The sequence below is a fragment of the Sturnira hondurensis genome, unplaced genomic scaffold (assembly GCF_014824575.4).
Source record: "Sturnira hondurensis isolate 20B ecotype Veracruz unplaced genomic scaffold, ASM1482457v3 Scaffold0006413, whole genome shotgun sequence".
NCBI lineage: Eukaryota > Metazoa > Chordata > Mammalia > Chiroptera > Phyllostomidae > Sturnira > Sturnira hondurensis.
The window spans coordinates 53,725,438-53,752,684 of NW_028079044.1; the positions used below are offsets into that span (position 1 = coordinate 53,725,438).

Genomic DNA, 27,247 nt, shown 5'->3' on the forward strand with positions numbered 1-27,247 from the left:
AACTTAGAACCACACTCCTGGTTCTCTCGTCAGTTGATGGCTTAAATAAATCTTTGACACGCTGCACTAGTTTTTGAGTTGCTGGTGGGACAAATCGCCACAAACTTGGTGGTTTCCAGTGACCAAAGTGTACCCTACCGCAGAGCTGAAGGCCAGAGCCAGAAACCGCAGCCAGCGCCACAGGGCTGGCTCCTTCTGGAGGCTCAGGAGGGCAGGCATGTGCTCCAGGCCCCTCCCCAGCCTCCCAGGCTGCCAGCAGTTCTTGACTGGTTGGGGCCTATCACTCCTGCCTCTGTCTGTGTCCTCACAGGGACTTTTCCTGTGTCTCAGACCTTCTTCTCTTTGTCCTTGTCCTTGTCCTTCACAGGGCACCAGTCATTGGATTTAGGGCCCATCCTCATCCAGGATGTTCTCATCTAGAGAACCTTAACTATGTCTGTAACAACCCTATTTCTATATAAAACCACAGGACAAATTCTGGCGCTTACTGCTTAGATTTATCTTTGGGGATGGGACACGTTGCTCATTTTATATCCGTGTGAGAGTCATCCTTGTGAGAGTCACTGCCTCTTTTTTTTTTTTTTTTAACAGCAGTTTTGGAGCCTCAAGGGCTTGGGAACACAGGGGTGCTGGGAGATTCTGAAGATGGGCTTGGGCGTGGGGCACTGAGGTGGGGAGGGGAGGGCAGAAGACAAGGGTTTGAGCAGAATGGGAGTGGTGGTCACTGGAGGGACTGTCTTCTGGCTGCCCCTGGGGCCCAGCAGCCCCATTTAGGGGAACTGACTCCACACAGCTCCATCAGGGGTGGGGTACCCCCATACAGTCCTGGGGCCTCTGCCCCACTGTGGAGAGGCAGCCCCGCAGCCTGGGACAAGAGCCAGGCCAGTCCTAGTATCCTTTGATGTAGAAACACGACAGAGTTCATTCTTTTGTCCGTTTGGGGAGGGAAACTGCTGTCCCTCGTTTCTCAAGAGTGGACAGGACAGCCCTCCTCTGGCCCCCAACTTCCAGCCTCAGAGCACTCCACAGCCCAGGCATTCAGCAATGTGTGTCCCGCCCGCACAGCCAGGCTCACGCCTTGGTGTTGCCATTTCTTAGATGCCCGGGAAGCACTTCAGCGGGGGGCCTAGCCTATTTCCTGGACCTGTTTCATAAACAGATGGGGTCAGGTAAGGAGGCCGACCATGTGCAACTGGGAAAGTTGGCTGGGACACCAGGACTCGGGTGAAGACGAGATGGTGGCCGAAGCTCATCAAGGACGGCGGTCCGCACGCGGCCTGGAGGCCGTAGGAGCCAGGAGGTGCTGCGGGGCTGGCGACAGAAGAGGGTGTTGGGCGTTGGGGGGCGAAGGCGCGGCTTTGCCTGAGCTAGGGGACAGTGGGAAGAACAGTCTCCGCTGGGATCACCGCGTGGAAGACGGCGCCACGCGGGAGAGGGACCGGCTGCCAGGAGGCCGGTGTCGCCCACCCGGGGGTGTGGCTGCAGTGACGTCAGCAGTAGGTAGACGCGGGCAGTGTGGCGGTGGACCGGAGTACGCAGAATCTGCCTGGCAGCGCCGAGCGGAAGCGGGCGAGGGCCGCGAGGACCCGCAACCGCGCGCAGGCCCTGGAGCCGCGCCACGAGGCGCCGGCAGGGGGCGCTGCGGCGCCGCAGTAGTGGGAGCGCTAGGGGCGGGGCTCCAGGGCCCGCCCGCCGTCGCAGCCGGGCGCGCATGCGCAGTGCACTGCCTCCCGCGGACACTGCTGGCCCTGGGGAAGCGAGCTGCATCGAAGCGGCGCGGAGCGGCGGCCGAACATGTGGCGACCGGTGAGTCCCTTCCCCGGCCGCCGTCAGCCGCCCGTGCGAGACCTTCAGGGCTCCGAGACCCGCTTCCCCGCGCACCCCAGTGACGCCTCGTCCGGGCCCTGAAAGAGACCCTGTCGCTCAGGCCTGCGCCCCCGGACCCTCAGGGCGTCGGGCTCTGCGGGGACCCAGGCCGGAGGCCTCCTGCCGGCCGCTTCGGCCGCTCGCGGGGCGCCCTTCCCTCGGCCCGCGCCCGCCCCGGCCCTGCGCGCGCCTTCTCCCGCGGGTTCCGAGCCGGCGCAGCAGCGAGCCCCCCCGGGGCCTGGTGCCCCTCCCACCTGGGGCATCTCTGTCGCCAGCACCTTTGTCACCTGTCCCTCCGCACGCACCCGGCCCTCTCCCGCCGCAGTTTGGAGTGACGGGCCTGAGGGGTTCCTCGGCATCTGCACTTGGGGTTTCTGTAGAGCTCGCACCCCTCCGGCGAGCCTAGCGGCGCAGGGTCAGGTATTCACGGTAGCGGGATCTCCGTGGGCCCGGGGCGGGCGGCCGTGGGCTGGGCCCGGAGTAAGCCCTTCACAGCCCATGGAGTGTCTTCAAGCATCAGGTCCCCGATGCTCCAGGCCTGCCCTCGGGGTGAGCCTGGGAATCGGAGCGCAGGGGCAGGGCTGGCCCCTAATGTCCCTGCGCCCCGCTTCTAAGTGCAGTGGGCGCAGCCTGCCGCGCCTCAGAGGGTCACCGCGCCCACGGTCCGTCCTCCCCGCCCCTGCCCTGGCCCGCCTCCCAGGCTCACCCGGAGGACAGGTCTGCGTGGGCCCTCCCCTGCTGGTGCAAGGCGTTGACCCTGTGATTCATCCCGCTGGGTTCTTGTCAGCTCTCTGCAGGGTTTTGTTGCTGGGGTGCCCAGCCTTTCTGGGCCACACACATTAAATACACAAACAGTAAGGAGAACTGATGAGCCAAAGAAAGGTTTTAAGTAAACTTACAATTTTGTGCTGGGCCGCATGGGGGCCGTAGGTTGGACTCCCCTGTCACAGTGTCACCCTGAGACTCAGCAGTGGCTCCTCACCGCTGTCGGCCTGCTCACCGTCATTTTCCGACCCATCGGCCGGGTCCAATCTAATCTGCAGGGAGATAAGGAAAAGGAACAGCTCCTCGGGCGCCGAGCACCTGGCCACCCCGCTCGTTGTTCCATGTTAAAAAGCACATGTTTATGAGCTTGGTGATAGCGATTGCAGTGTTCCTGTGCCAGCTGGCAGGGCCTGTGGCTGGGGTGGCGTTGTGGGCACAAGGCCTCACGCTTGGAGTCCTGGCTGGGCTGCTGCAGGGCTGCTCACCTGGGGCTGGCTGTGCCCTCCTTTGCCTGTGGCCCACCTGGTGTCCTTACCTGGGCCACCTGGCTTAGGGCTGTTCTGGACCTATCACCATCGGTCAGTGCAGCAAACACTGGTGAAGTTTCTGCTTCGTCTGGTGAAGCATGTGCTAGACCCTAGACGTACAGACATGATGGAGAAGTGGGCCCTGCTCAGGCTGCTGGGGACACAGAGGCTACGCTGACAGTCACTCCTCTGTGATAAGGACAGTGGAGGAGGGACAGCCCAGGAGCAGAGGTTGAAAGCTGCTCCCTCCAGGCAGGACAGCAGCTTGGAGAACAGGCCTGGGCTGAGCAGGGCCCACCTGCAGCCCTGTGTTGCAGGAGCCTGGGTGAAGGGTCGGTGCTGCAAAATGAGCCAGGGCTGAGACGCAGCCAGAGCTTCGTGAGGTTCCCGGAGACTGTGGCCCAGCCCACTCGGCCCTGTGTTGTCTGGTGCTCAGGGGCCTCGGCCTCTGGCCCTCAGCTTCTGCACCAGGAGCCCTGACAGCACTGGGCTGTCGTCAGGGGGCTGGGGGCACAGCCATGGCCTCGTGCTTAAGTGTCAAATGATTCAAACTTAGTATTCTCTTCTGTGAAAGGACAGCATGTTTTGGTTTTACTTAGTCATTTTAAATAAAATGCAAGTCATAATCACATAGTTATTCAAACAATCCTGTAGTTATCAGTTGGTTGATAATTTATGCTAGAACAGAAAAAAGTTAAAAAATATTTTATTGGATTGCTTGGGGTGGGATTAAGAATGCTGTGTTTCCATTGCATTTTTTCCATTGCCATTTATTCCATCTATACCCTCTTCCACCTCCACCCCCTCCCCCAAGAAAGGTGTGTTTTAACGTCAGAGTGGTGTTGAAGGCTATTTGTGAGGTGGGTAGCTTGGCACTTTCTCAACAAACCCTCGCCTATGAAGGACCCTCCGGGACAGGGTGGTCCCCTCCAGCTGCCAGCAGCCAGCAGCCCTCTGCACCGGAGGGTTTCAGGGCAGCCAGTCCAGGACCTGGAAGGGCGTTGCCCACTGCCAGCTCGGCCCAGAGCCGTGCAGCAAACGCCCTCCTTCCCGTGGGCCCCTGCTTGGTGCCAGGCCCCGAGAGTACTGTGCTGTGCTTCCACCACCACTCACTGTCCCAGCTTTGCAGGGTGGACACTGCCACCCTGCGCAGAGACGGAAGGTGTCAGGGTGGGCGTCAGCCCAGCCCAGGTGAGGGAGCGAGGCTGCGGACCTGCCTGCCTGTCCCAGAGCTCGGAGCTCACGGACTCCGCATCACTCACAGGACACTACCCCCAGGGGGTTGCTATGAGTCCCGTGCGGTTTCGCCAGGGTCTCCAGAAAGCCCCAGGGACCATGACCAGCTGGTGCCTGGCTGTGGCTGCACACACTTCTTTGGGAATGAGTCCTCTCTGTGCGTCCCTCCCTGGGGCTGGGGGCTTCTCCAGGAGGAGGGTCCAGCTCCTTTTGCCCCTCCCTTCTCACTTTTGGCAGCCCCTCCTCAACCCTGAGCACAGGTTTTCTAACCACATAGGTCTGTCTTCTCAGAAGCATCCTGTCCTCTTCTGGCTTCCGGCCTTCACTAACACTGTGTCCTCTGCCTGCAACACCCCCCAGTGTCCACGCAGACGTCCCCTCACTGCCAGGCCATGGGAACCCTCCCTCCCTTGCACCTGGTGCTATTCCCGCAGCCCCGTCTGTGTCTGTCTGTGGACCCTGATCCCACATAGGGCCCACTTTCAGGCCAGCCTCCATGGCAGGGTTTGGTGGTGGGTGGGTGTGAGTGGTGGAAGGTGCGTGGTCAGGTGAGGGGCATGGGGAGGTCTGGATGGGGCCTGGGTAGGACTGTGGGGGGGGCAGGCACGGTGTGGGTGGGCAGAGTGGACCCCTGCAGGCACTCACTGACGCTTGTGGAGAGCTGACCGCCATGGGTGCTCACAGATCTGTTCCCTGGGCTGCTCTCCCATGCAGCCCTGCCGGCTCCATGTGCCCTATGTGGCCCTGTGTGCGTCACGTGGCCAGGTCAGGGGTGCGGCCAGGGGGCAGTGGGCGCACAGGACGTCTGGCTGCTCTGGCCCCGGCTGTGTGTGGCCTTGCTGGCAGAGGTTTAATCAGCACTGTCCTCCTCTGGGCAAAGCAGGTCACGGGCACTTTCCTTTGACTTCTGCTCTGTGTTGCTGTCCTTGAGACTGTCTTCAGGCTGCACTCAGAAACTGCTGGGACAGTCGGCGCCTCATCTGGCCCAGAGTCCGCAGTGACAGCTCAGTGGCTGTGCTGTGGGCCATGGTTTACTGTGCACACACTTAGTTTTTTCCCTAAAAACTGAGACTTTGCAGTTCGGAAAGTTGTGGATGAGGAGCTCTTACAAGTCACAGTTGAAGTGGGTGGGTGACCAAGGTCGCTCGTGAGCCTCCCAGGGACTCAGCTGCCCGGCGTCCTGCTGGCTGGCACCTCCATGCGGCCTCTGGGGTGGGAGGACTGAGTCCCCAAGGCCTTCATCTGCTTCCGGGACAACAGCCTGTTTCCCTTGTGTCTGGTCTTTTGTGATTGTGACGATCGTGTGGTTACAGATTCTTTTTGTTTATTGGTTTTAGAGGGAGGGAGGGAGAGAAATGAAGGTTTGGAGTTCCACTTATTGATGCATCATTGGTTGCTTCTCGTATGTGCCCTGACCAGGGGTCCTGAAACCTTGGCAAATTGGGGCGACGCTCTAACCGCTGAGCGAGCCAGCCAGGGCCTGTGTTTAGGTGTTCTTCCGACTCCCGTCTTAAGAGTGCCTGCCCAAGGTCGTGGTCCAGGGGTCTCGGCAGCGGGAAACACGGCACGACAGCCCCCTGGGCCCTGACAGTGCCCGCACAGGGCCAAGGGCATGAGGCTGCCCCATCGACCCTGTGCTGTTGCTTCCTTTGCAGTTCCCACTTTGCCACATCCACTGCGCTGTGCTGCAGAGTAGGCCACCGAGCTGGCCGGTCCCCGTCCCCTGCCTCGGGAGAAGCCTCAGGGTCCTGCCTGCTCGAGGGTGAGCTCTCTGCAGCCTCTCCATCTTTTGGGAGCCCAAGGGTGGACCTTCTCTGAACACACCCCTCCCCCTGCCCAGCCCAAGACAGGCTGCATTTGGTTCCTGGTGTGGTGGGCTATCCTGGGACTAGGGTTCAGGGACAGGACCCCTGCCACATCATTCTGAACAGATGACAACCAGAGCTGAGGCTCAGACAGTGCGGGGGATGGGGAAGCATCGCAGGGCAGGAGGGCCAGAGAGAACACTCTGCTGGTCGCACAGGCATCAACCCGGCCGTGCATCTGTATCCCTCCAGGCCCTCAAGGCCCCAGGCCCCGTGGAAGAAGGTGCTCTCTGCCACAGCACTGGGGCTGCCCTTGCTCCTTGGCGTCCGCTACTTCACGGCAGAGCCACAGGAGAAGAGGAGGATGCGGCTCATGGTGGATGGCATTGGGCGCTTTGGCAGGTAGGAGGGCTGATGGCAGGGCCTCGTCCTCACGGGCGTAGTGCTGGTGAGCCATCCACACTGGCGCGCCTCCCACCCTCGGCCCCCAGTGCCCCACGTGGCCGTGGTGATGCTGCTCTTCAGGCTCTCGGACCCTGTCTTCTGTCAGGATGCCCATCTCTCGGTGCATCCCCACGGGCCAGCACTCCCGCCCTTGGTCAGACCCAGGAGTCCCTGCAGCTGCAAAGTCCTAAAAACCAGCTCTTGGCCCTGAGTGAAACCTCAGCTGGCCCAAACACACCTCCCCACTCTCCCCGACCCCACAGGAGTGCTGGGGAAAGGCCGCCTGTGAGGCTGCCCCAGGGCAGGCCTGGTGCACTGGCTGTGAGCGCCTGCTGCTCTCAGACCTGGGCCGCCTCAGGCCAGGGCCACTGAAACCTTCAGGCTCTTAGCCAGCAGCTTCACTGAGATTTATGCTCAGCCCAGAGACGCCAGGTGGCTGCCTGCTGCCCGCTCTGCCTCCTGGCTGAAGCAAGCCCATTGCTGGTTCACGGCTGAGCCAAGAGCCAGGTCCATCTCTTCTGTGACCCACCTCTCCTCATGGGGCTGTCCCTCTGCAGCGTGGATCTGCACTGCCCCGCGGCCAGCTTGGGCACATCTCGCCGCCTCTCTGCTGGGGTCTGGCTGGGCTGGGACTGGAGCCAGGCCCCCTGCAGTCTGTGCCTTCTTGTCAGCTCTAAGCCTTAACAGTTGCTGGGATGGGCAGGCCTGCTTCAGGCGGGACACATAGCAGGGCCTGGGTACTAGGCAGCGTGGGTGCAGGAGCCTGTGGAAGAAGCAGGTGGGGGCGAGTCAACCCTGAGAAGCTGGGCACCCCGCTCCCTGGCAGGAGGACCGACACATAAAGACCAGAGTGGAGGGGTCTGCAGCAGGGCCTGGTTTCTTTTTCCAGTCTCTGGGCTCTCCCCCATTTTTGGTCACAATTTCAAACGTCCAGAAAAGTTGCAAGAATAATAGAAAAGAACTTTTTGCTTGAAACTTTCAAGTCCTCACCCTGGACTCCCGCTGTACCTCATGGGTTGCTTTGTTAGTGTCACTTGTTATTTTGTTGCTGAACTGTTTCAGGGTGACGAGTCAGAACCCCTTTGACTTAGCTCCTTTTTTTTAAGATTTTATTTTTATTTTTTTTTAAATATTTTTAAGCGTTTTTAAATTTTATTTTAAAGATTTTATTTATTTATCTTTAGAGGGGAAGGGAAGGAAAGAAGGACAGAAACATCAATGTATGGTTGCCTCTCGTGAGTCTCCTGCCGGGAACTGGCCTGCAACCCAGGCATGTGCCCTGACTGGGAATCGAACCGCGATCGTGTGGTTTGCAGGCCCGCGCTCAATCCACTGAGCTACACCAGCCAGGGCTGTGACCCTTTTTAAGAATCAATGTTTTATTGTAAAACACTTCAAACGTAGGTGGGAATGTGCTTCGGAGAATTGAGATTTTACCATTAATATCTCCAAACCTTTTGGACGTGTCTCCCTCTTTGAGCGTTTTTTTCCTGCACTGCAGAACAGTCCAGCTCATCTTGTCCCTCGCTGGCGTTGGCTCCTGTCCCTCGGGGTGGAGACAGGCCGGAGGTCTCAGGGCTACGTGAACAGGCCTGTGTGTAGCTGCTCGGGTGCTGGGTCCCAGGCCTCCGCAGACGTCCACCCTCCGCGTTCACACAGACACCTCCTGTTGCCACATAGCTCGCTCTGTCTCTCTGTTTGTAGCTCATTTTTTCCAGCTGTAAGACACCTGGCTTCTCTCATCCACAGACAAGGACTTACTCAGTGGTCACCCCACTCCTGTGCAAACCTGGCCCTGGGTTTCGGGCTGGGTTTCTCAGGAAGGGCCCCTGCCCCCGGGTCACCAGGGAGCTCTGAGCATTCGTTTCACTCACCCTCCTTCCTTACAGACAGCCCTGTCTGCTCCTGTGCCATCTGTGGTGCTGGTGGCCAGGGGCGGAACATGGCCAAGGCGGGAAGGAGAGGCTTGGCTCTTGACCGTCCCTAGGTCCTTTCCTGTCAGACCCAGGACTGCCCACCCAGAGCCCGAAGCATGGGGAGCATGTGTGAGAAGCTGCCGACAACAGACGGGATGTGGGCCTCCGGGGTTGTGCTGGGCTGTCCTGCTGGCAGGAGCTCTGGGGATCCCCGTCTGGGAGTCGATTCCCTGGGGGCTCCTGTTCACGGGGGGCCCAGCCTGGGAGAGACGGCCCAGTGTAGAAGAGGCAGGGCGGCTGGGAGTGCGGGTGCGCCCACACAGGAGCTAGCGACAGTGGTGGTCTGACCAGCAGGCAGTCGCAGCGTGCCGGGTCGCGGTGGACTTCCTCTGCAGTGGGTGCTCTGCCAGAGCGGAAAGACCGCATCTGGAGGCCCCTCTCTTTGGCTTTGTGCACCTGGCAGTGGTGTTCGGGGCTGAGGGTTGGCACGGATGCGGGTGCCTCCTCTGCAGACCAGCGGCTGACACTGGTGCAGTTCAGAGAGCAAGGAGGCGGGGCGGGGGGTGGGGCGTCCCCTGCCCCCTGGTGCTCAGAGGGGCTGGCAGGGCGAGGCCCGAGGCCAGGTGCTTGAGGGTGCTGAGGGAGCTTGTGCCGGCAGGTCTGTGCGGATCGGCCTGCAGATATCCATGGACTACTGGTGGTGCACGAACATCGTCCTGCGAGGGGCGGAAGAGGTCTGTCTGTGCGTCCTTGCTGGTAGTGGGGCCCACCTGTGCTGTGGGGCGGTGTTGGGTGGGCTGAGATGCCCGCCTGTCCCCATCCCCTCCCTCCATGTCTGTGGTCAGAACAGCCCGAGGTACTTGGAGGTGATGTCTGCGTGTCATCAGCGGGCAGCGGATGCCTTGGTGGCCGGGGCCATCAACAACGGGGGCCTGTACGTGAAGCTGGGCCAGGGGCTGTGCTCCTTCAACCACCTGCTGCCCCCCGAGTACATCAGGACGCTGCGTGTGCTTGAAGACAGGGCCCTCACGCGTGGCTTCCGGGAGGTGAGCCCTGCCCCTGGGGGTGCAGAGCTGGCAGGTGGCGCTCAGCCGTGGCCTCCACACTGCTCTAAGGACCCTCTGTGACCAGGTGGACGAGCTGTTTCTCGAGGACTTCCAGGCCCCGCCCCAGGAGCTCTTTCAGGAGTTTGACTACCAGCCCATCGCCGCCGCCAGCCTGGCCCAGGTGCACCGCGCCCGGCGGCACGATGGCACCGTTGTGGCCGTAAAGGTACAAGGTGCCCACCCTGGGGGACAGCAGACTCAGGAGGCAGGAGTGGGCGACAGCAGCAGCCTGTCCTCCCCACACCCTTGCAGGTGCAGTACATCGACCTGCGGGACCGCTTCGATGGGGACATCCACACCCTGGAGCTCCTGCTGCGGCTGGTGGAGTTCATGCACCCCAGCTTCGGCTTCAGCTGGGTCCTCCAGGTACCGCTGCCCTGCCCACAGGCAGCTGGGGAGCGGCTTCTGCACATGCTGTGCTGTGTGGCACCTGATCCTAACCCCCGACTGCCTGTGTGGCCCTCAGGACTTGAAGGGGACCCTGGCCCAGGAGCTGGACTTCGAGAATGAGGGGCGGAATGCCGAGCGCTGTGCACGGGACCTGCAGCACTTCCGCTGCATCGTGGTCCCCCGAGTGCACTGGGACACATCCAGCAAGGTGGGCCGGGCCCCTCCTGAGTGGGCGTCGGGGCTGCACAGGTCTGCCGAGCTCAGCCTCTTGCTTTCTCCCAGCGCGTGTTGACAGCCGAGTTTTGCGAGGGCTGCAAGGTCAATGACGTGGAGGCCATCAAGTCCATGGGACTGGCCGTGCGGGATGTGAGTGCCGTGTGTGCAGGGCATGGGGACCCAGGGGGGACACAGGATGGGAGCACTGTGTGACAGCATGGCCCTGTCCTTGCCCCAGGTGGCAGAGAAGCTCATCCAGGCTTTTGCTGAGCAGATATTCTACACAGGCTTCATTCACTCCGACCCCCACCCTGGCAATGGTAGGAAGAGCCCCATGGCGGGGCAGGGTGGAGCTGTGGGGCTGGGGCTGGGGTGGGTGGGAGTGAGCCCACATGCCCTGTCCCCAGTTCTGGTGCGGAAAGGCCCGGACGGGAAGGCGCAGCTGGTGCTGCTGGACCATGGGCTCTACCAGTTCCTGGACGAGAAGTAAGTGGGGGGGGTGGGGAGGCTGGGCCTGGCCTCTCCCATCTGGGCCTCAGCTCACTCTGGGGCCCACAGGGACCGCTCAGCCCTGTGTCAGCTGTGGCGGGCCATCATCCTGAGGGACGACACCTCGATGAAGACGCACGCGGCCGCACTGGGGGTGGAAGGTGAGTCTGGGGCCTGTGTATGGGGGTGTGCGACCGCACAGCCCAGCTCAGCCTCGCCCCAGACTACTTCCTGTTCTCGGAGGTGCTCATGCAGAGGCCGGTGCGCCTGCGGCAGCTGTGGCGGTCACACCTGCTGAGCCGGGAGGAGGCCGCCTACATGCAGGCCATGGCGCGGGAGCACTTTGAGGACATCATGGCTGTGCTCAAGGCCCTGCCACGGTCCATGCTGCTTGTGCTGCGCAACATCAACACCGTCCGCGCCATCAACACCGCCCTCGGCGCCCCAGTGGACCGCTACTTCCTCATGGCCAAGAGGTGGGTGCTGGCGGGGGGGGGGGGGACCTGGGGGGGGTGGGGGAGTCCAGGCTGAGTCTGTTTCCCACAGTGCGGTCAGGGGCTGGAGTCGCCTGCTGGGCACGGCGCAGCCGAGTGTCTATGGTGCCAGTCTCCTGCGCCACCTCAGGGTTGTCTGGGAGATGTTCAAGTTTGAAGTGGCCCTGAGGTGAGTGGACAGTTGGAGCCCAGTGGGCGTGGGGGGGTAGTGCCTGCTCCCCACTGACCTCCCCACTCCACCCCCTTGTCCAGGCTGGAGACCCTGTCCATGCGGCTCACCGCCCTCCTGGTCCGAGCACTGGTGCACCTCGGCCTCATGCCTCAGACCGAGGGGCTGTACGAGTACCTGGAGACCTAGACCCCGGCAGCAGGACCAGTGCTGGCCAGGGCCGGAGGCACTGTATTGGGGAGATACCTAGGGCTCTAACCACTGGTGGGGCCAGGGGGCCTGCAATGACCACACACATCTCAAATCCAACAAGTCTCTTTTCTGTGTTTTGTACAAAAAGGGGTGGGTGGGGTGGGGCTGTGGCTGTGTCCAGGGGCCTAGAAGTGGGCAGTGACACGGTCTGTCTCTAACAGGTCATCCAGGATCTGTGGGGAGAGAAGCAGATGAGGGTGGCGAGGGCAGGGGCAGGGGCAGGGGCAGGTGAGGAAGCGGGCCACTCACGATGTCCGGTGTGGTGCCGATCTTCTTGGCCAGCTCGCTGCGCTCCATGGTGCTGAGGTACAGGTAGCGGTTGAGCAGCTCTCCGTCCAGGATGTTTCGCACGGCATTCTGCAGGGTGCGCCGGTCGACGTGCAGCATGCTAGGGGGGCATTAAGTGGTGGGGAGTTGTGGTAGGCCTAGCGGGGGGTGGGGGTGGGGGGTGGGGTGCTCACCGGAAGGCTCGGGGGTTGAGGCCAGCGTGGTGGGGCAGCATGGTGGTCAGTGCATTCTGCAGCATCAGCAGCCGCCGGTAGGTCTTCTCCTGCATGGGCAGCAGGAGCCCGATGCCACCATCCAGGGTGGCTGTGGGGACACAGTGTGAACAGGTGACCCCAGCACCCCCCACCCAGCCACGGGCCCCCAGCCGCCCGACACTCACCAAACCACGTGATGTGCTTGTTCTCCCACACTACCGACTTCTTGCTGGGCCCCTCGGCAGCACCTCGGCACGGCGTCCTCCAGAAGGTGTTCACGTGGGCACCTACGTGGAAGTCTGCCCGGCGCAACAGGCGCATGCCACCAAAGCTCTCTTTGGCTGGGCCAGAGGGACTGCAGGTCAGGGCATGCCCAGCCCCGGCTCAGCCCCAGCCCGGCCCAGCCCAGCCCAGGGGAGTGCTCACCCTCCGGCAGGTACATGTACACCATCAGGTTGCGGTCACGGTCGGACACTGCAAACAGCCCAGAGTCAGCCTGGCCCTTGCTACGGTTCTAGGAACCCTGGCCCCAGACCCTGCACTCACCTAGGAAGCCCAGCTGAGCACTGTCCACCATGAAGTCCACACTGTACACTTCCAGGGGCTTGGCGTCCTGGAAATGGTGGCGAGGGCACATCAGGGTCTGCTCGGGGACAGGGACCCCCCAGCACGGGTGCCAGCCCTGCGGGTACCCTGGACACGAGGCTCAGTGTCTTGCTGTCCTCCTGGTAGCGCAGCAGGGAGATGCTCTTCATGACATCTGCGGCCAGGATGAAGTTCTTGACGCTGATCATCTGGTGGATGTAGAGCTGGGTGTCGATGAAGGCCATGCCCGTCAGCTCGCTGGCACGCAGGCTCCACAGGAAGATCTGTGGATGGAGAGCTGGCAGCTGGTGGCTCCTGGGTGGGCAGGGGGATGGGCTGGGCGGGGCAGGGACGCACCTTCTGACCGATGGCTGACACCAGGTGGCCGTTGCAGTGGCACAATGCAGTCACAGGCCCCTTCTGCTCCTTCTCATACAGAACCTTGAACTTGTTCTTGGTCAGGGGCTGGCCGGGCTCAGGCACCACCTCAATCACATCCATGATCAGGATCTGCACACAAGGAAGGCAGTCAGTGCCCTGAAGGCACCGCAGAAGGGCTCCCAGTGGGCCTGCCCCAGCCCGTCGGCCTCTTACCCGCCCACGGCACGTGACCTCCTCTCCCTGCATGAGGCAGGTCCCAGCGGCCACGTAGCCCTTGAGGCCTGACACGGTCTCCTCACTGCGCAGTGACACTGTCTTCATGCATGTCACGTGCTCCCACTCCTCCAGCTCAATCCTGCAGGAGACTGGGTCAGGATGCAAATCTGGCTGGCCTCCTGCCCGGCCGCCCACCTGGCCCAACCTTGCCTGGCATTGGGAATGGCCTCCCAGCTGACTGGGGAGATGAGCTGGATGGAAAAGGCCTCCTGCTGGGGGTGGATGTACCGGCCATCTGCAGAGACGATGCTGGTCAGAGAGGGGCAGCCCCCCACCCCCAGGCCCAGCCCGGTCATGCCCTACCTCTCTCAATGGCCTCAAACTCCTTTTCCTCGCCCGTCATGCGTGGGATGCGGGTGCAGGGTGTGTTGGTGCTGGTGGCCACAGCATACACCTGGGGAAGTGGAGGGTGTCACACACCAGAGAGCAGGCCTAGAAGGTCCCTGGCCCTGAAAAGGGTTCAGACCTTGGACTCCACGTGGTAGGCCACATAGTGGGCAGTACAGCGCAGTGGGATCTTCCTGACAGGCCACGGGGCATCGTAGGACAAGTAGGCAGGCAGGACACTGATCCTCAGCTCACCCTGGGGGGAATGTGGGGGTCAGTGAAACCCAGGCACCTGCTGAAAGCAGCACAGGTGGCCGCAGGCCCAGGGGGTCCCCAGGATCAGCCCGCAACTCTGTTGGAGTTATCTGTCCCTCCTTTCCTCCTCTCTAGCTTGTCCGGGGCTGGGGTGTTGGCCACAGCTGTGGTTGGGCAGGGCAAGGGAGGCCAGACCAGAGGGCACAGGAAGCAGAGGGGGCCCACACTGGCCCCGCACAGAGAGGTGAGGGAGCCCTGCCAGGGGCCAGTCAGCACCATTATCACCGAGCCCTCAGAGTGGCCCTGGGGTCACTGTTATCTGTATGACACAAATGACGAAAGTGAGGTGAAAAAGATGAACACCTCAGCCAGAGTCACGGGGTTCCTAAGGGGAAGAGCTGGGACCCCAGTGCAGAGCAGTGATACTGACTGTACCCCGGCCACCCAGGCAGGTCCCCTCGACCCCCCTCCATCCCCCACCCTCCAAACCACCCCAGCATTAAGCTCCACATTTCACCTCCTCGGCCCTGGCCCCGCCACCTCCGGATGCCCCACCCCCAGTCTCCCAGGGCTTCATTTTCAGGCCCCAACACTTGCTCCTGCCCTGGCAGCTTCAGCCAGGCATCTACCTGTCTGTTGAAGTACAGGAAGCCACGGGGGCAGTTGACGTTGTGGAAGGGGGCAAAAGAGTCGATGGGGCCATCAATGCCCATGGGGTGCAGCCGCAGGGCCCCTCGGCCAGTCACCAGGAGCCAGTGGGGTGAGGGGCCGCAGATGAACACCTAGAGGCAGCACCATGAGGAGGTTGCCGGACTGAGGTCCCCACTGCACCAGCCTGGCTGCCACAAAACCACCTGCCTACCCCCGAGTAGCCGTAAATGTCCTCAAAGTAGCGGAACCGTGCCACACGCCCTCGGGCCCCAGCCCCCTCCTCAGCACCGCCACCATCTGCCTTCTTCTTGGACGGCTTTGTCTTCTTCTCTCGGAAGTTGATGTTATGGGGAACCTGGGGTGGGGGGCAGCTGTGAGCACCAGGTCCCTGGCCCCCCCATGCCCTGCACCCCCTCGCTTGCCACCACACCTTCTTGAAGCGAACTTTCAGGTTTCCCTGGCCCAGCTGTGAGTCGTGAGTGAAGGCCTCATAGATGAGCAGCTCTTGGTCCACGTGCACCTGAAGACAGTGTCAGGTTGTCCGGAGGCCTGGGCTTGCAGATGTTGGGGGGGGGGAGGGGAGGAGGGGCAGGGGCCTGCCGGCCTGCGCTCACCAGCAGGTAGGGCCTGCTCTGGCGACTCCCCAGAGCCACCAGCAACACTTCCTTGACGAGGGGCAGCTCCCCCTGGCGCGTGGCCTCCTCCTTGCGGGCCTCACCCTGCGTGGTAGGCTGACCGAAGGAGCTGTCCACCAGGACCCGCTGCCCCACGGGGAAGTTCTTCACCAGGAACACTAGCCGCCAGTCAGGGAGCTGGTAGATCTGTGGAGCGGGGGAGTGGTGGTGGGCGCAGGAAGGGTATGGGGGATGGGTGGGGGACTGGCAGCTGTGACGGCACAGGGTGCACCCACCTCCATGGTTCCGTTCTCCCGCACCAGCAGACACCAGTGGGTGGGCTCAGCCCGGAAGGGGGTGGGGTCCCGATCGGCAGGGGGCTGGCTGCTCCGACGGGCCTCCTCCTTGCTGGGGCTGAAGAGGGAGCCCGAGTCCCCATAGAGCATCTCCTCCTCGTCGTCCACTGTGGGGCTGGGGAGCACACACATCACAGCCAGCACATCACAGGGACCCCAGCTCCTGGCCCCGGCACCCCATGTACCTGGTCTCCAAGCCCTGGCCCTCCACCTCTGAGCCGCTTCGGCCCCCTAGCTCATCACGGGCCCCGCCCAGGCGGCTCTCGGTGGTGAACATGCCGCTGACATCCCGGTACACACACATCGCGATCACCTTGGATTGCTGTGGGAGGAAGGTGGGCTGGGTGGTGGGGAGGGGTGGGGGCAGTGGTGCAGGGACAGTGTGCCCGGGGGGGGGGGGGGGGGGGGGGGGCGGCGCGGCTTACGTGATGCAGTGGCGGCTTATGCAGTGCCAGGCGGTGGTGGCGGCCCCCATAGGAGTCGCTCTTAAGCAGGAACATGGCAACGTGGCCCTCAGCACTCATGATGACCACGCAGGGGTCGGCCACAGCGCACTGCACGATGGGGGAGCCCAGGTCCACGGGGATGAAGTGCAGCTGGTTCACTGCGGGCACAGGGCCGTCAGCATGTGCCACCCAGGCCCTGCCGGCCTACCCACCCACCTGCTCTGCCCACCTCCTTCCAGCAGGCGGATGCCCAGTGGTGACACTTGGACAATGTAGCGATTGTCCCCGATGTTGCCAGCAAAGACCGTGGGGCCCTGTGTGGCAAAGCCACTGGTGTCCAGCTCCATGATCTCCTGCCCGGTCTGCAGGATCTGTGGGAGGCGATGGTGAGCTCCGCGCACCCTCCCCGCCCCCACCCCCGCCGCTGGGTCCCACTCACCATAGTGGAGTCCTCCCGGCTCAGAATCAGGAACCCGTGTCTCCGCCCATCATCCTCTGTTTCAGGGCTGCTGGGCTCCTGCTCTGTACCCTCACTCTTGGGGGTCTCCTCCTGTGACGTGAGAGCAGAAAGAGCACAAACCCAGCTGGGTTTGTGCTCAGACAACGGGCAAGCCCCACCTCGGAGCCAGAGCAAGCCCTCGACGTGGCCACCAGGGCCCACGCAGCAGAGCCTGCCGAAGCCCCACGGCTCGCAGGCTGCCCCTGGGCCTCACATGGGTGGAGCTCGGGGTCATCGCCCCCTTGGGCCTTCTTGCAGTGCTGGGGGCTTGTACCTGCTCCTTGCGCACTGGGGCAACCACCGTCCACATGTCATAGCAGCCAGGAAGTTCAAAGGTCGTCACCACCTGGGGCCGGATGCTCTTCTGGAAGGACGATGGAGGGTGTCTATCCACCTGAGCCCCCTGGGGACCCCCCCCCAGCCACTACCCACACACCTGCAGTACGGACAGGGCCCCGTTCTTGCCGTAGCCAGAGCACACCACGATCTCCAGGTCTGGCTCGGGGCTGTTCTGAAACTGCAGGGCTGAGGTGAGGAGGTGGGACAGGCCCCCCGCGAACCACCCCTGCCCCGCCACCCCAGCCCAGGCACCTCTTCAGACAGGAAGGCAGGCTCTCCCACGGCCGCGTTGGCGCAGGGTCCAATGTTAAGGACGCTGTCACACACCTGAGGGCACAGCAGTGGTCAGGTGGGTGGGCTGGCCAGGGCGGGGCCCCTCTGTGTACAACCTCACCTCAAAAGAGTAAGTAGCCAGCTGTGTGCCTGACTGGGCCTCACTGCCGTACACCTCGATCTCGTCCACCTCATCCTGTGGCACCGACTGGCCCCCTGAAGCACAAGCGAGCTCTCCTGAGCCACCCAGGCCCCCTGGCCTCCCACCTCTGCCTCACCCCCACCTGGCCCCTGGCCCTCACCTGACCAACCCACTGTGGAGTCCACTCGCTTCTTCTTGGACGAAGGCTCTTCCTGTGAGGCAGGAGACAGTGAGCAGCCCTGGGGACACACTGCACAGGGCAGTGTCCCCACAGAGTCAAGGCCGCACGCAGCCCAGGGAAGCTACGCATGTGGCCCAACAGAAAACCAGAAGTTTACTTAAAACATTGAGATTTTTGGTGATTACACATTGCAATGTCCTTCCTGTGTGGCCCAAGACAAGTCTTCTCCCCTTGGGGCCCGGAGACGCCTGCGGCTGGGTCCCTTCGCTGGACAGTCCCAGGCACCCACCTTGTCAGCAGCCTCACGGACGGCACTGGCTGGGGTCTCCTGCAGCTTCTCCGTGTACTTGAGAAGGAGAGAGTTGCCCAGACGAGAGCCAAGGAACAGGTACCCGGGCTCCATGGTGACCATCTGAGGGAGGGAGGCAAGGAGGGAGGCAGGGAGGTAGTAAAGGGATCCGGGCCCAGGCCCAGGCCCACCCTCTTGCCCTGACTCACACTGCTGGTAAGCACGCTGGCGGCTGCCTTGTCGAAGTGGAAGGAGCGGACACTGCGCATGCCATCGGTGATGAGGGTCAGCACATAGCTGTGGGAGGGAGGACACTGAGCTAGGGGCAGGGCTCGAGGGGCAGGGGGCAGGGCTCGAGGGGCAGGGGCCAGGGGGGACAATCCTGAGGGGCAAAAGGCTCACTGAGGGGAGACTCACATCTCTCCACCCTTGAGGGAGATGACCATCTTATCATAGGAGATGAAGGCCGCCTGGGCGCAGTCGAGGGTGATCCTCACACCCTCCTGGGTGCCTGTTCAGTGGGGGTATGAGGTGGACCCAGCAGTGCCCCCACCCCTGCCCTGAACCCACCCTGAGCCCTGCCCTACCACACTCACGCAGGGGGAAGGCAGTGGTGCCTGAGGTGAGGCTGTTGAGGGCCACACCATACGGGGGGACACTCTGGTTGAGGTACAGCAGCGAGTTAACAGCAAAGATCACCACCCCACCTGCAGGAAAATATGCCAGTGGGAGGGGCTCGGGGTGCTCCATCCCACCCCCCACAGCCACAGCCACAGCCCTCACCTATGGGCTTGGGCACAGCGAGGGCCTGGGTGCAGTCAAAGGGCAGGCTGGTGAGGGACCAGATGACGGGGTGGACCTTCTGCGTGATGTTCAGTGAGATGGCGACGATGGAGCACGTGTCCTGTCGCACAGCCACCCGCCTGGGGCCGCAGCAGGAGGGTCAGCCAAGGGTCCCCGCCCCTGCACCACCCCCAAGGAGGCCCACAGCAGAGGAGCCTCACCCAGGCCAGGTCTGGTTGGGCTCAAACAGGATGAGCAAGGTGGGCTCGTAGTAGCCGTGCAGGAACTGTAGATCGACGATGTTGAGAAGCTTCTCGTCCAAGGCCCGCACGTCGATGATGTAGCTGGGCAGGAAGCTGGACCTCTGCCTGGGGGACCAGGGGACTCAGCAGGCAGGGGACTGAGGCGGCCAGGGTTCAGGGACCACCCTGCCCCTGCACTCACCCCTCGCCCATGAGCCCCTCGTGCTCCTCGGCCAGGCTCTCCCTGCGGAAGGGCAGCACCACCAGCCGCGTGCCGTAGGTGAGCATGGCGGCACAGCGCCCGTCGGGGTCCACACGCACCCGTGGTGTATGCACGTTCTGCACGAAGCCATCCTGGGGGTGGAGGGCCGTCAGGTGCTGACCATAGGGCAGATGGGAAACCCCGAGGGAAGCAGCAGGGCAAGGACTGGGGTGGGAGGGGGAAAGGAGGGGCGGAGGGGGCAGGGGTGCAGCCAGGCCCTACCCGAAGCTCCGGCTCCTCAAAGTAGTGCAGAGACAGCGTCTTCAGGTCATGGGTGCCTGGGTCGTACTCCACCACCGACAGCTGGGCACAGCGGGTCAGAACTGTGGCCCACCCACCGCAGCCCTGCCCAGCTGGCCACCCTGACCCGCCACTGTGCCCAGGACCTCCTGCCAAGCCCACCGCCCACCTTGGCGTCCTTGAAGCTCAGCAGCAGGGCATCCCGCTTGGCGCCTGCCAGCTGCACACTGGCCATGGACATGACGTTGCCGAAGAAGGAGAAGGAAGCCACCAATTCCAGCTTTTCCCGGTGCTCCCTGTGGACCTTCCCCTCTGGGGCAGAGGTGATGGGTACAGGTCGGGTTCCCGTGCCCCAGCCACCTCACCCCCAGACACTGGGCCAGGACAACCGCCTGTGTGCTCACCTGTGTTCCTGTCATTCTTGATTGGTGCCTGGGGGGGGGGGGGGCAGGGAAGAGACACACTGTTGCCATGGGTGGCCCCACCTTACGGAGGAACAAGGGGAAAAGACCACCCAGGGTTGGCTCTGCTCTGACCAAACTCTCAGGGTAGTGGGGGACATAAGCCCAGGCTCTTCTGGAGACAGCCATGCACGCCCCGGCCCAACGTGCAGAAAACCGCACTCGGCCTCAGTTTCCAACCCGGCCACAGGCTTCTCCTGAGGAACCCAGCCCAAGCGGGGAGCCCACAGGGCAGAGGCTAGGCAGGCAGCTCTAAGCGCGCCCAAGCTGCCTGGCTTGGCCCCCACACATGTGAAACACGGGGCCACAGAACAAAGGGGGAGGCATGCGCGGGGCTGGAGTGCCACAAGGGCCCTGTCGTGTGGGACAAAAGCGCTGGCTGGAGGCAGACCGTTGCCACCTAACGTGACTAATAAGAAAAACAACATGAAATACGTAGCTAAGAGCCACTAGCAAGGATAAATAAAAATATCTGGTTAATCTAAAACAAAGCCAAGAAAAAGGAAACAGGAAGAAATAAAGGAACATGCAAAAAGACACAGAATAAGTTGGTCATTCCTGATTTTGTAGGAAATCACATCCCATGGAGACAAAAACTCCAATGAGAAGACAAAAGCCACCAGAATGATAAAAAAATCACTTGCTATTGAGTCACTTTAAATATCAGGACACAGATTTTAAAAGGACATCCTATGAAACGACTTAAAATAAAGAAAGCTGGGATAGCCATGTTACTATTGGACAAAATGGATCTTAAGGTAAAAAATATTTGAGATAAAAAAGACATTTCAAGACAAAAAGATCAATTCAAAAGTAAAATGATATATATTTTTAAAGTAAAACTAATAGTCTAAGTTTGTCTTAAATGTACCTAATGATGCAGCTTTAAAATAAAGGTTCTTAAAAATCCACCCTGGCTGGTGTAGCTCAGTGGATTGAGCGCAGGCCTGCAAACCAGAGGATTGGGGTTCGATTCCCAGTCAGGGCACATCCCTGGGTTGCAGGCCAGTTCCCGGCAGGGGACTCACGAGAGGGACTCACATACATTGGTGTTTCTCTCCCTCTCTCCTTCCCTTCCCCTCTAAAGATAAATAAATAAAACCTTTAAAAAAAGATTCTTAAAAATCCTGTCAGGCAAGTGCATCACCTTGTTTATGTTTAAAATTACCTTGGGCCCTGGCTGGTGTGGCTCAGTGGATTGAGTGCCAGCCTGCAAACCAAAAGTTTGCAGGTTTGATTCCCAGTCAGGGCATGTGCCTGGGTTCCAGTGGGGGGTGCACAAGAGGCAACCACACAGTGACATTTCTTTCCCTCTCTTTCTCCCTCTCTTCTCCTCTCTCTAAAAATAAGTAAAATCTTTTTTATTTATTTATTTATTTACCTTTAGAGGGGAAGGGAAGGAGAGAGGAAGAGAAACATCAATGTTTGGTTGCTTCTTGTGCATCCCCTGCTGGGAATTGGCCCCTGCTGGGAACTGGCCTGCAACCCAGGAATGTGCCCTGACTGGGAATCGAACCTCGATAGTCTGGTTCGAGAGCCCGTGCTCAATCCACTGAGCTACACCAAAATAAGTAAAATCTTTTTAAAAAACCCACACACTTTATGCCCTGGCTGGTGTAGCTCAGTGGATTGAGCATGGGCCTGTGAACCAAAGTATACGGTTCGATTCCCAGTCAGGGCACATGCCTGGGATGCAAGCCAGTTCCCAGCAGGGAATGCACGAGAGGCAACCACACATTGATATTTCTCTCCCTCTCTCCTTCCCTTCCTCTAAAGATAAATAAATAAAATCTTTTTAAAAACCCACACACTTTAAAAATAAAATAAAATTACCTAGGATATACTTAATTTTTGGCTCTTTCATGTAAGTTTGAGAATCGGATTACTACATCTAGTGAGAAACCTTACTGCAACAAATTTATTGTTGTTTGAGATAAAGGACAATAAATGTATTAATTAACCTGGGAATAGCTAAAATCTCTGCAATGAGACTTCCCGTTTGTAACCCTGACATGTTTTCTATTTACTGGGGACTTTCATTAATTTTGATAAAGTGCTATATGGTTTTACCTCCCAAAGGTCAAGAGGCCTATCTTGTGCTTGGCTGCCACCTTACACCTGCCCCTGGCAGTGCGCCTGCCCACCTTCCGCACAGCTTCTCCGTCCTCCTCCCAACCTCAGAGCAGAGGCCAGGCATCCCACAGCTTAGTCTGTGCCCCACCCGAACTCCGGACCCACCACAGGTGTGTGCAGCCAAAACAGGCAGTTTCGGGTCCACGCTAACTAGTAAGCACTCTCCCCCACTCAAAGCTGCTGTCCAGCTCTCCCTCTGCATGTCTTCCTGCCCCCCACTTTACCCTCCAATGTGAGAGGCGGCAAACCTTTTGGGAAGGGCCAGACAGCAGATGCCTGACTTAGCAGTCACATCTAGTCTGTTAAGGATTCTTCTTTGGAATCTTTTCACAACTTTTTAAGGATGTGAAAAGCTTCCTTAGGGCTTGGTGGGCTGTGGCCCACAAACCCTGCTCTCATGGCTCATTCCTTTCTTGCATAAACCTGCTGCTGTCTGCTCATCTGCGAAAAGAACCTTTTCCTGCCAGTTACTGCTCCATACCTTCCTTCCCTGTGTACAGGTCTCCTTCAGAGACCCGTCTGTGCTCACGTGTCCAACTCGCCCCTTACACTCTGCATCCCAATTCAACTCTCCAACTTTCACACAGAGCGTTCCTACTGCCTGGGGCATCCTCCACTCACCAGGCGTACGCGACCCCCCCCCCCTCCATAAAAGAAGCTGCCTCTTGCAAGAAGCCTTCCTGGATCAGCACTCACCCCTCCAGCAACAAAAGCACCCCTTGATTTCTTCTACTGAGGAGCTCATTTCACTTCACTTAAACTGGGGCCAACAGCCTGTCCCCATCCTAAATCCAGCCTGCTCCCTTTGCCGCAATGTTCTCCCCAATAATCTCCGGGTCAGTCAGCTGGAAATCTCTTGCCTCCTTCATAACCTGTTTCTGCCATTGCACTGGCTACAATCTACAAGTGTGCTTACAGGTGTGCCTTTATTTAGGAGAAGTTCCCCTAGCCCGTTTTTTCAGATTTTGTTCACCATGGCAGCCCTACTACCTAGCCCACAGCAAGTGTTTATATCATTTAATCAGAAAAACAAAAGAGCAAATATCATGTACGAGGGCAGGGCTCATGCCCACAGCCGCGCCGGGGATAGGGGTGCAGAGTCACGCTCGGGCGCTGCAGTCCAGCGGGCTTCTGGTTCTGCACCGGGGCACCCGCTTCTGCGAGCAGAGGGAGGTGGAGGGGCGAGAGCCGGCGGGGCAGGGGCCTACCTCGGCGTCGCGGTTCAGGCGGTACACGTAGAGCTGCGAGGTCCCGGCCACCACGAGGTTGCGCTCATTGTTGTTGAAGAAGTTGCAGTACATGGAGAACTCAAGCCCGGTGGGCGGGTGCGCCTGCTTGTACACGGCGTACATGGCGCCGAGCCCGGGCTGCGCGGGGCCAAAGGCGACTAAGTGAGCGAGTCACCGATGATCGCTGCCCACCTGGCAGTTGGAGCCGGCGCGCGGGGACCGGGACGCCGCTGAACACGGTCCGGCGGTGAACAGAGCCCGGCGCGGCCCGGAAACTGAGCTTGAAGGTTCCGGGTTCGTGCGCCTGCGCAGTGGCGGCGCGATGGAGCCTCTGGTTGGCGGGGGAGGCAGCCGCGGACAGCCTGGAAACAAACTCAGGGCTGGCTGGGTCCCCTGCCTGACCCAGAGTGGGGTTAGCGTGCAGGCTCTTCCCGCAAGAAGAGGCGGCGAGTCCCCTTTTCCAAGGCCTGGTGCGAGATGCCAGGCCAGAAGCTTGGTCCCGGGGTGAGCTAGGCGAGCTTCGGACTCGTAGAGCCTGGAAGGCAGTCACACCCCGGCAGGTGCCCCGGTGTGGAGGAGCCCCGATCAGCCCTGGGCTGGGGAAGCTTTCCGGATGCATCCCGCGTCCCGCCTCTGCTCCGCGTTCCCGCCTCGGAGCGACCCCATCACCGTCACCATTGCGGCCTGGGCGCTGAGGGCGCGAGGGCGCGCAGTCCTTGGCACCTGGGGACACGTGTTTGCCAGTCTACACGCCCACACCGTGCTGCGAACCCCTCTCCCTAGCGCAGCGATTGTCTCCTGATCTTGCTGGCCCCAGGCCTGGCACAGCTGCCCACTCCCAGGATCCCGGAACCGGGACTTCACTCAGCTGAGACTTCTCCCTCGGTGGGGACTCACCCGAGATACACCCGGACAGGCCTGGGCTTTAGAGACAGAATCATAAGAAATAAAACAAGCAGCCCTGGCTGTTGTGGCTCAGTGGATTGAGCACTGGCTTACAAAATGAAAGGTTGCCAGTTCAGTTTCCAGTGGCGGCACAGGCCTGGGTTTCAGGCCAGGCACCCAGTTGAGGGCCCTGGAGAGGCAACAAATTTATGTTTCTCTCACTCGTCAATGTTTCTCTTCCTGTCTTTCTTCCTTTTCCCCCCTCTCTAGAAGTAAGTAATAAAGCAAGCGAGTGTTGTGACACTTGAGAAAATGGCACGTAAAGACGTGTCCGTTGCGTGCAAGTCGAGCTGCTGGCTCCGGTCCGCAACACGGCTCTGAGTCTGGGCCATGGAGCAGAGCACAAAGGGGCCACTTGGATGCCCAGGCAAGCGTGTGACTCCTGAGCTCCTGCTGGTCCCTTCGCAAGTCACAGGTCCGGAAGCCAGGCCTGGGAGGGGGTGCTGGCAGAGGCAGCACAGGTGGAACACTAATTCTCAGCATCTTGGCCACATGGACAGTCAGGCACTGGTGATAGTTGAGTAAGTCCACGGCCACAGGACCCTCAGAATGGAAGAGCACCTGGCACCTGGCAGGAGCCCTGACACCTGAACGAGCACTGCTGTGTGATGAGGGTGGTCCCTGCACAGAGCTGGAAACCCTGCAGGAGCACGCCAGGGAAGGGCAGCAGCAGGTAGGGCGTGGCTCCAGCCTAGGCAGAGGAGCTGGCACGGGGGGCAGGGAGGGGGGGCGGCCAAGGTGGGCCCGCCTGTTGGACCCTCTTCCTCCATCGGTGGAGGAAGGTCTGAGGCTGGGGTGCACAGCTATGTTGGCTCCGCATGAGGGCCCCAGGCGCCGCCTCGCTCACCAGCATTTCTTGGTGGAGAGCCTTCCCTCCCAGCAGGAACAGCAGGCGGGGCAACAAGGGCAGGAATGCCTTTATTGAATCGGAGTTGCTGGGGCATCGGGGAGGGAGACTCTCAAAAGGCCTGGGGCACTCCGGGTACCCGCCTGTGGGTTCCGGTCCGAGGTGCTGAGACGGCGCAGGGCAGGAGCCAGGCTCAGGGTCCCAGGAGCGGAGCGGGGGCATCAGAGGATGAAGCTGTCCTCATAGAGAGACAGACACAGCAGGACCGCCCAGCCGCCCAGCAGGCCCACGTTGTGCAGCAGGAAGAGGAGCCAGGGCCGCCGGTCCCTCACGCGCAGCATGGCCGGGAGCTGAGGAGGTGGCGTCACGTCAGCGGTCAGCCCGGCGCTCAGCTCCCCGCCTGGACACTCCCCTCCACGCCCTCCTCGCCCTCCTCGCCCTAACCATGTCGCAGAGCGCCACGTAGAGGAACAAGCCGATGGCTACCGCCAGGATCCAGGACTCCCTCTCCTCGCTGATGCCCACCGCGAGCGCGACGTAGAGGCCAGCGAAGGCGGTGAGCGCGGAGGCCAAATTCAGCAGCAGCGCCCGGGGCGCCGACAGGCCGGCGTGCAGCAAGGCAGCAAAGTCCCCTGGGGCGGCAGGTGCGGGTCAAGCAGAGAGCCCGCGTCTGGACAGGCCCCGCCCCGCCCTGGCCACCACGCCCTCCACCGCAGGCTCGGCCACTCCTGGCTCACCCAGCTCGTGCGGCACCTCGTGGCAGAACACCGCCAGCGAGGTGGCCAGCCCAGTCTTCCAGGAGGAGGCGAAGGCAGCGCCCAAGGCCAGCCCGTCCGCGAAGTTGTGCAGGCCGTCACCCAGTGTGATCATGTAGGGCAGCAGCCTCAGCTCTGCGGGCGCGGGGGGGGGGGGGGCAGGGGCTGGCGTCGGCCACCACAAAACCACAAAACCGCAGGCAACCCTCTGGGGCCTCCCCAGGGCTTACCTGGGTTCAGTCTCCGGGGGCTGGGGTTTAGCAGCTCAGGGCTCTCCTCTGCCACCTGGTGTGGAGGTAGGGGTGTGGTCCACTTGGATGAGCCTCTGAACAGGCATGGCAGGGCTGGTGCCCCAGACCAGCCCCAGAGGCTAGGGGCAAGTGCCCTGGGGGTGGGGTGGGGGGGCTGGGGTGTAAGTAGTAGAAGATCCCTCATGGAGGGGGCTGTGTGAGGTGGGGACACCTGGGCAGGGAGGCTCACCAGGTCTGCTCGGGAGTCCTCGTGGGGCTGCTTGGGCTGCCGGAGCTCTCTGGGCGCCAGCTGCAGTGATACGCCATGGCTGTGGCCACTGTGACCAGTGTGGCTGCAAGGTTCGTCCTTCTGGTCCTACCAGGACAACAGCTCAGGGCCTGCTACACCTCCTCCTCATCCACCTACCCTGCCCAGTCCCCACAAGTCTGACCTCTGGGTCCACAGGCAGCAAGAGGTCGAAGAGTTTTTCGAACAAAAAGAAGGTGTAGAGGCCCCCTACTGCCACCAGGAGGCGCCAGATGGGCTGTGAGCTGGGGCTGTCCTCTTCGCGCCAGCCATGCTGGTGCAGCCCCAGAACCTGGGTGGAGGAGGGGGCTCTGGGCTGGCTGCCTCAGGGCATCCCACCCGCAGATGAAAAATAGGGGTTGGAGTTTGGGGAAGGGTCTCAGGAGGGTGGGCCTGGAAGGAGAACCAGGCAGGGGAGTCGCTGGTGTGGGGGAGAGAGGGCCCTGGCAGGCTGGGGCCAACCTTAGGTGTCAAGTGCAGGAAGGCGTCCCCAGTGAGAGCGCCCACGGCCATGCCCAGGAAGGTCTGGATGACGTAGTGGGCAGCCTCGCTGCAGCCTGAGCAGACTAGAAGCAGGAGGCCGAAGACTGAGCAGAGGCCGATGAGCAGTGTGGCCAGCGAGCCGTACAGGTACTCTGGAGCAGGGACAGGGCGAGGAAGGCCCAGCTGAGAGCTGCCCCTTGGCCCTCGGAGGGAAGGCCAGGGAGGGCGCCCAGGCAAGAGTGAGAGCTCAGCAGCGCTGCAGGCAATCAGGTGCCGGCCAGGCCTCAGAGGTCCACCCTCCTCCCCATCCAGGCTGCCCCCACATTCTCCGTCTCTTCCTGCCAGCCTGGCACCACACCTCCTCCCTGGGAAGCCCCCCCACCCTGTGGCCAGCGCCCCTAGGCACAGCCATGAAGGCTGGCTGGGGAGACGGGCAGAAGGGCACTCACTCTGTGCCGGACTGAGCTGGTCCTGGGCCGGGCCATGGGGCTGGAGGCTGCAGGCCCCACTCAGCTGCTGCTGGAGCAGGGCAGGGCTCAGCTGGGCCCAGGCATCAGGA

General features: G+C 61.3%; 3 protein-coding genes across 5 annotated transcripts; 1 reads left to right on the forward strand and 2 right to left on the reverse strand.

The window, feature by feature from the left end:
• Window positions 1-1,706: 1,706 nt before the first annotated feature.
• On the forward strand, window positions 1,707-11,732 carry ADCK5 (aarF domain containing kinase 5). Of its 3 annotated transcripts, none has more exons than XM_037048882.1 (15): window positions 1,707-1,806; window positions 6,050-6,156; window positions 6,452-6,601; window positions 9,218-9,293; window positions 9,410-9,605; window positions 9,691-9,831; window positions 9,918-10,031; window positions 10,132-10,263; window positions 10,338-10,421; window positions 10,510-10,591; window positions 10,679-10,757; window positions 10,830-10,921; window positions 10,984-11,236; window positions 11,307-11,423; window positions 11,507-11,732. In XM_037048882.1, the coding sequence occupies exons 1-15, from the start codon at window positions 1,712-1,714 to the stop codon at window positions 11,610-11,612; spliced, it is 1,824 nt and encodes a 607-aa protein (XP_036904777.1). In that variant the 5' UTR covers window positions 1,707-1,711; the 3' UTR covers window positions 11,613-11,732. The 3 variants fall into 3 exon arrangements, with proteins under 3 accessions (XP_036904777.1, XP_036904779.1, XP_036904780.1); XM_037048884.1 differs by having other exon boundaries at window positions 1,723-1,806; window positions 9,405-9,605; XM_037048885.1 differs by lacking the exon at window positions 9,218-9,293 and having other exon boundaries at window positions 1,723-1,806.
• CPSF1 (cleavage and polyadenylation specific factor 1) lies at window positions 11,728-23,379 on the reverse strand. The gene is made up of 37 exons (XM_037048796.1): window positions 23,101-23,379; window positions 19,703-19,730; window positions 19,468-19,610; window positions 19,281-19,361; window positions 18,999-19,150; window positions 18,776-18,922; window positions 18,555-18,694; window positions 18,368-18,478; window positions 18,189-18,282; window positions 17,981-18,068; window positions 17,772-17,894; window positions 17,462-17,513; window positions 17,281-17,375; window positions 17,139-17,213; window positions 16,984-17,064; window positions 16,822-16,911; window positions 16,488-16,598; window positions 16,278-16,419; window positions 16,028-16,206; window positions 15,788-15,924; window positions 15,543-15,717; window positions 15,247-15,453; window positions 15,063-15,152; window positions 14,844-14,987; window positions 14,611-14,763; window positions 13,866-13,982; window positions 13,703-13,793; window positions 13,550-13,634; window positions 13,337-13,478; window positions 13,100-13,252; window positions 12,850-13,026; window positions 12,704-12,770; window positions 12,584-12,631; window positions 12,343-12,498; window positions 12,137-12,266; window positions 11,925-12,063; window positions 11,728-11,848 (listed from the first exon to the last, which is right to left on the reverse strand). Exons 1-37 carry the CDS (start codon window positions 23,242-23,244, stop codon window positions 11,801-11,803), a joined length of 4,335 nt encoding a protein of 1,444 aa, XP_036904691.1. The 5' UTR covers window positions 23,245-23,379; the 3' UTR covers window positions 11,728-11,800.
• Window positions 23,380-24,967: 1,588 nt separating this feature from the next.
• On the reverse strand, window positions 24,968-27,095 carry SLC39A4 (solute carrier family 39 member 4). The gene is made up of 7 exons (XM_037048987.1): window positions 26,668-27,095; window positions 26,351-26,497; window positions 26,149-26,274; window positions 25,899-25,953; window positions 25,651-25,803; window positions 25,358-25,545; window positions 24,968-25,263 (listed from the first exon to the last, which is right to left on the reverse strand). The coding sequence occupies exons 1-7, from the start codon at window positions 26,716-26,718 to the stop codon at window positions 25,135-25,137; spliced, it is 849 nt and encodes a 282-aa protein (XP_036904882.1). The 5' UTR covers window positions 26,719-27,095; the 3' UTR covers window positions 24,968-25,134.
• Window positions 27,096-27,247: the final 152 nt, after the last annotated feature.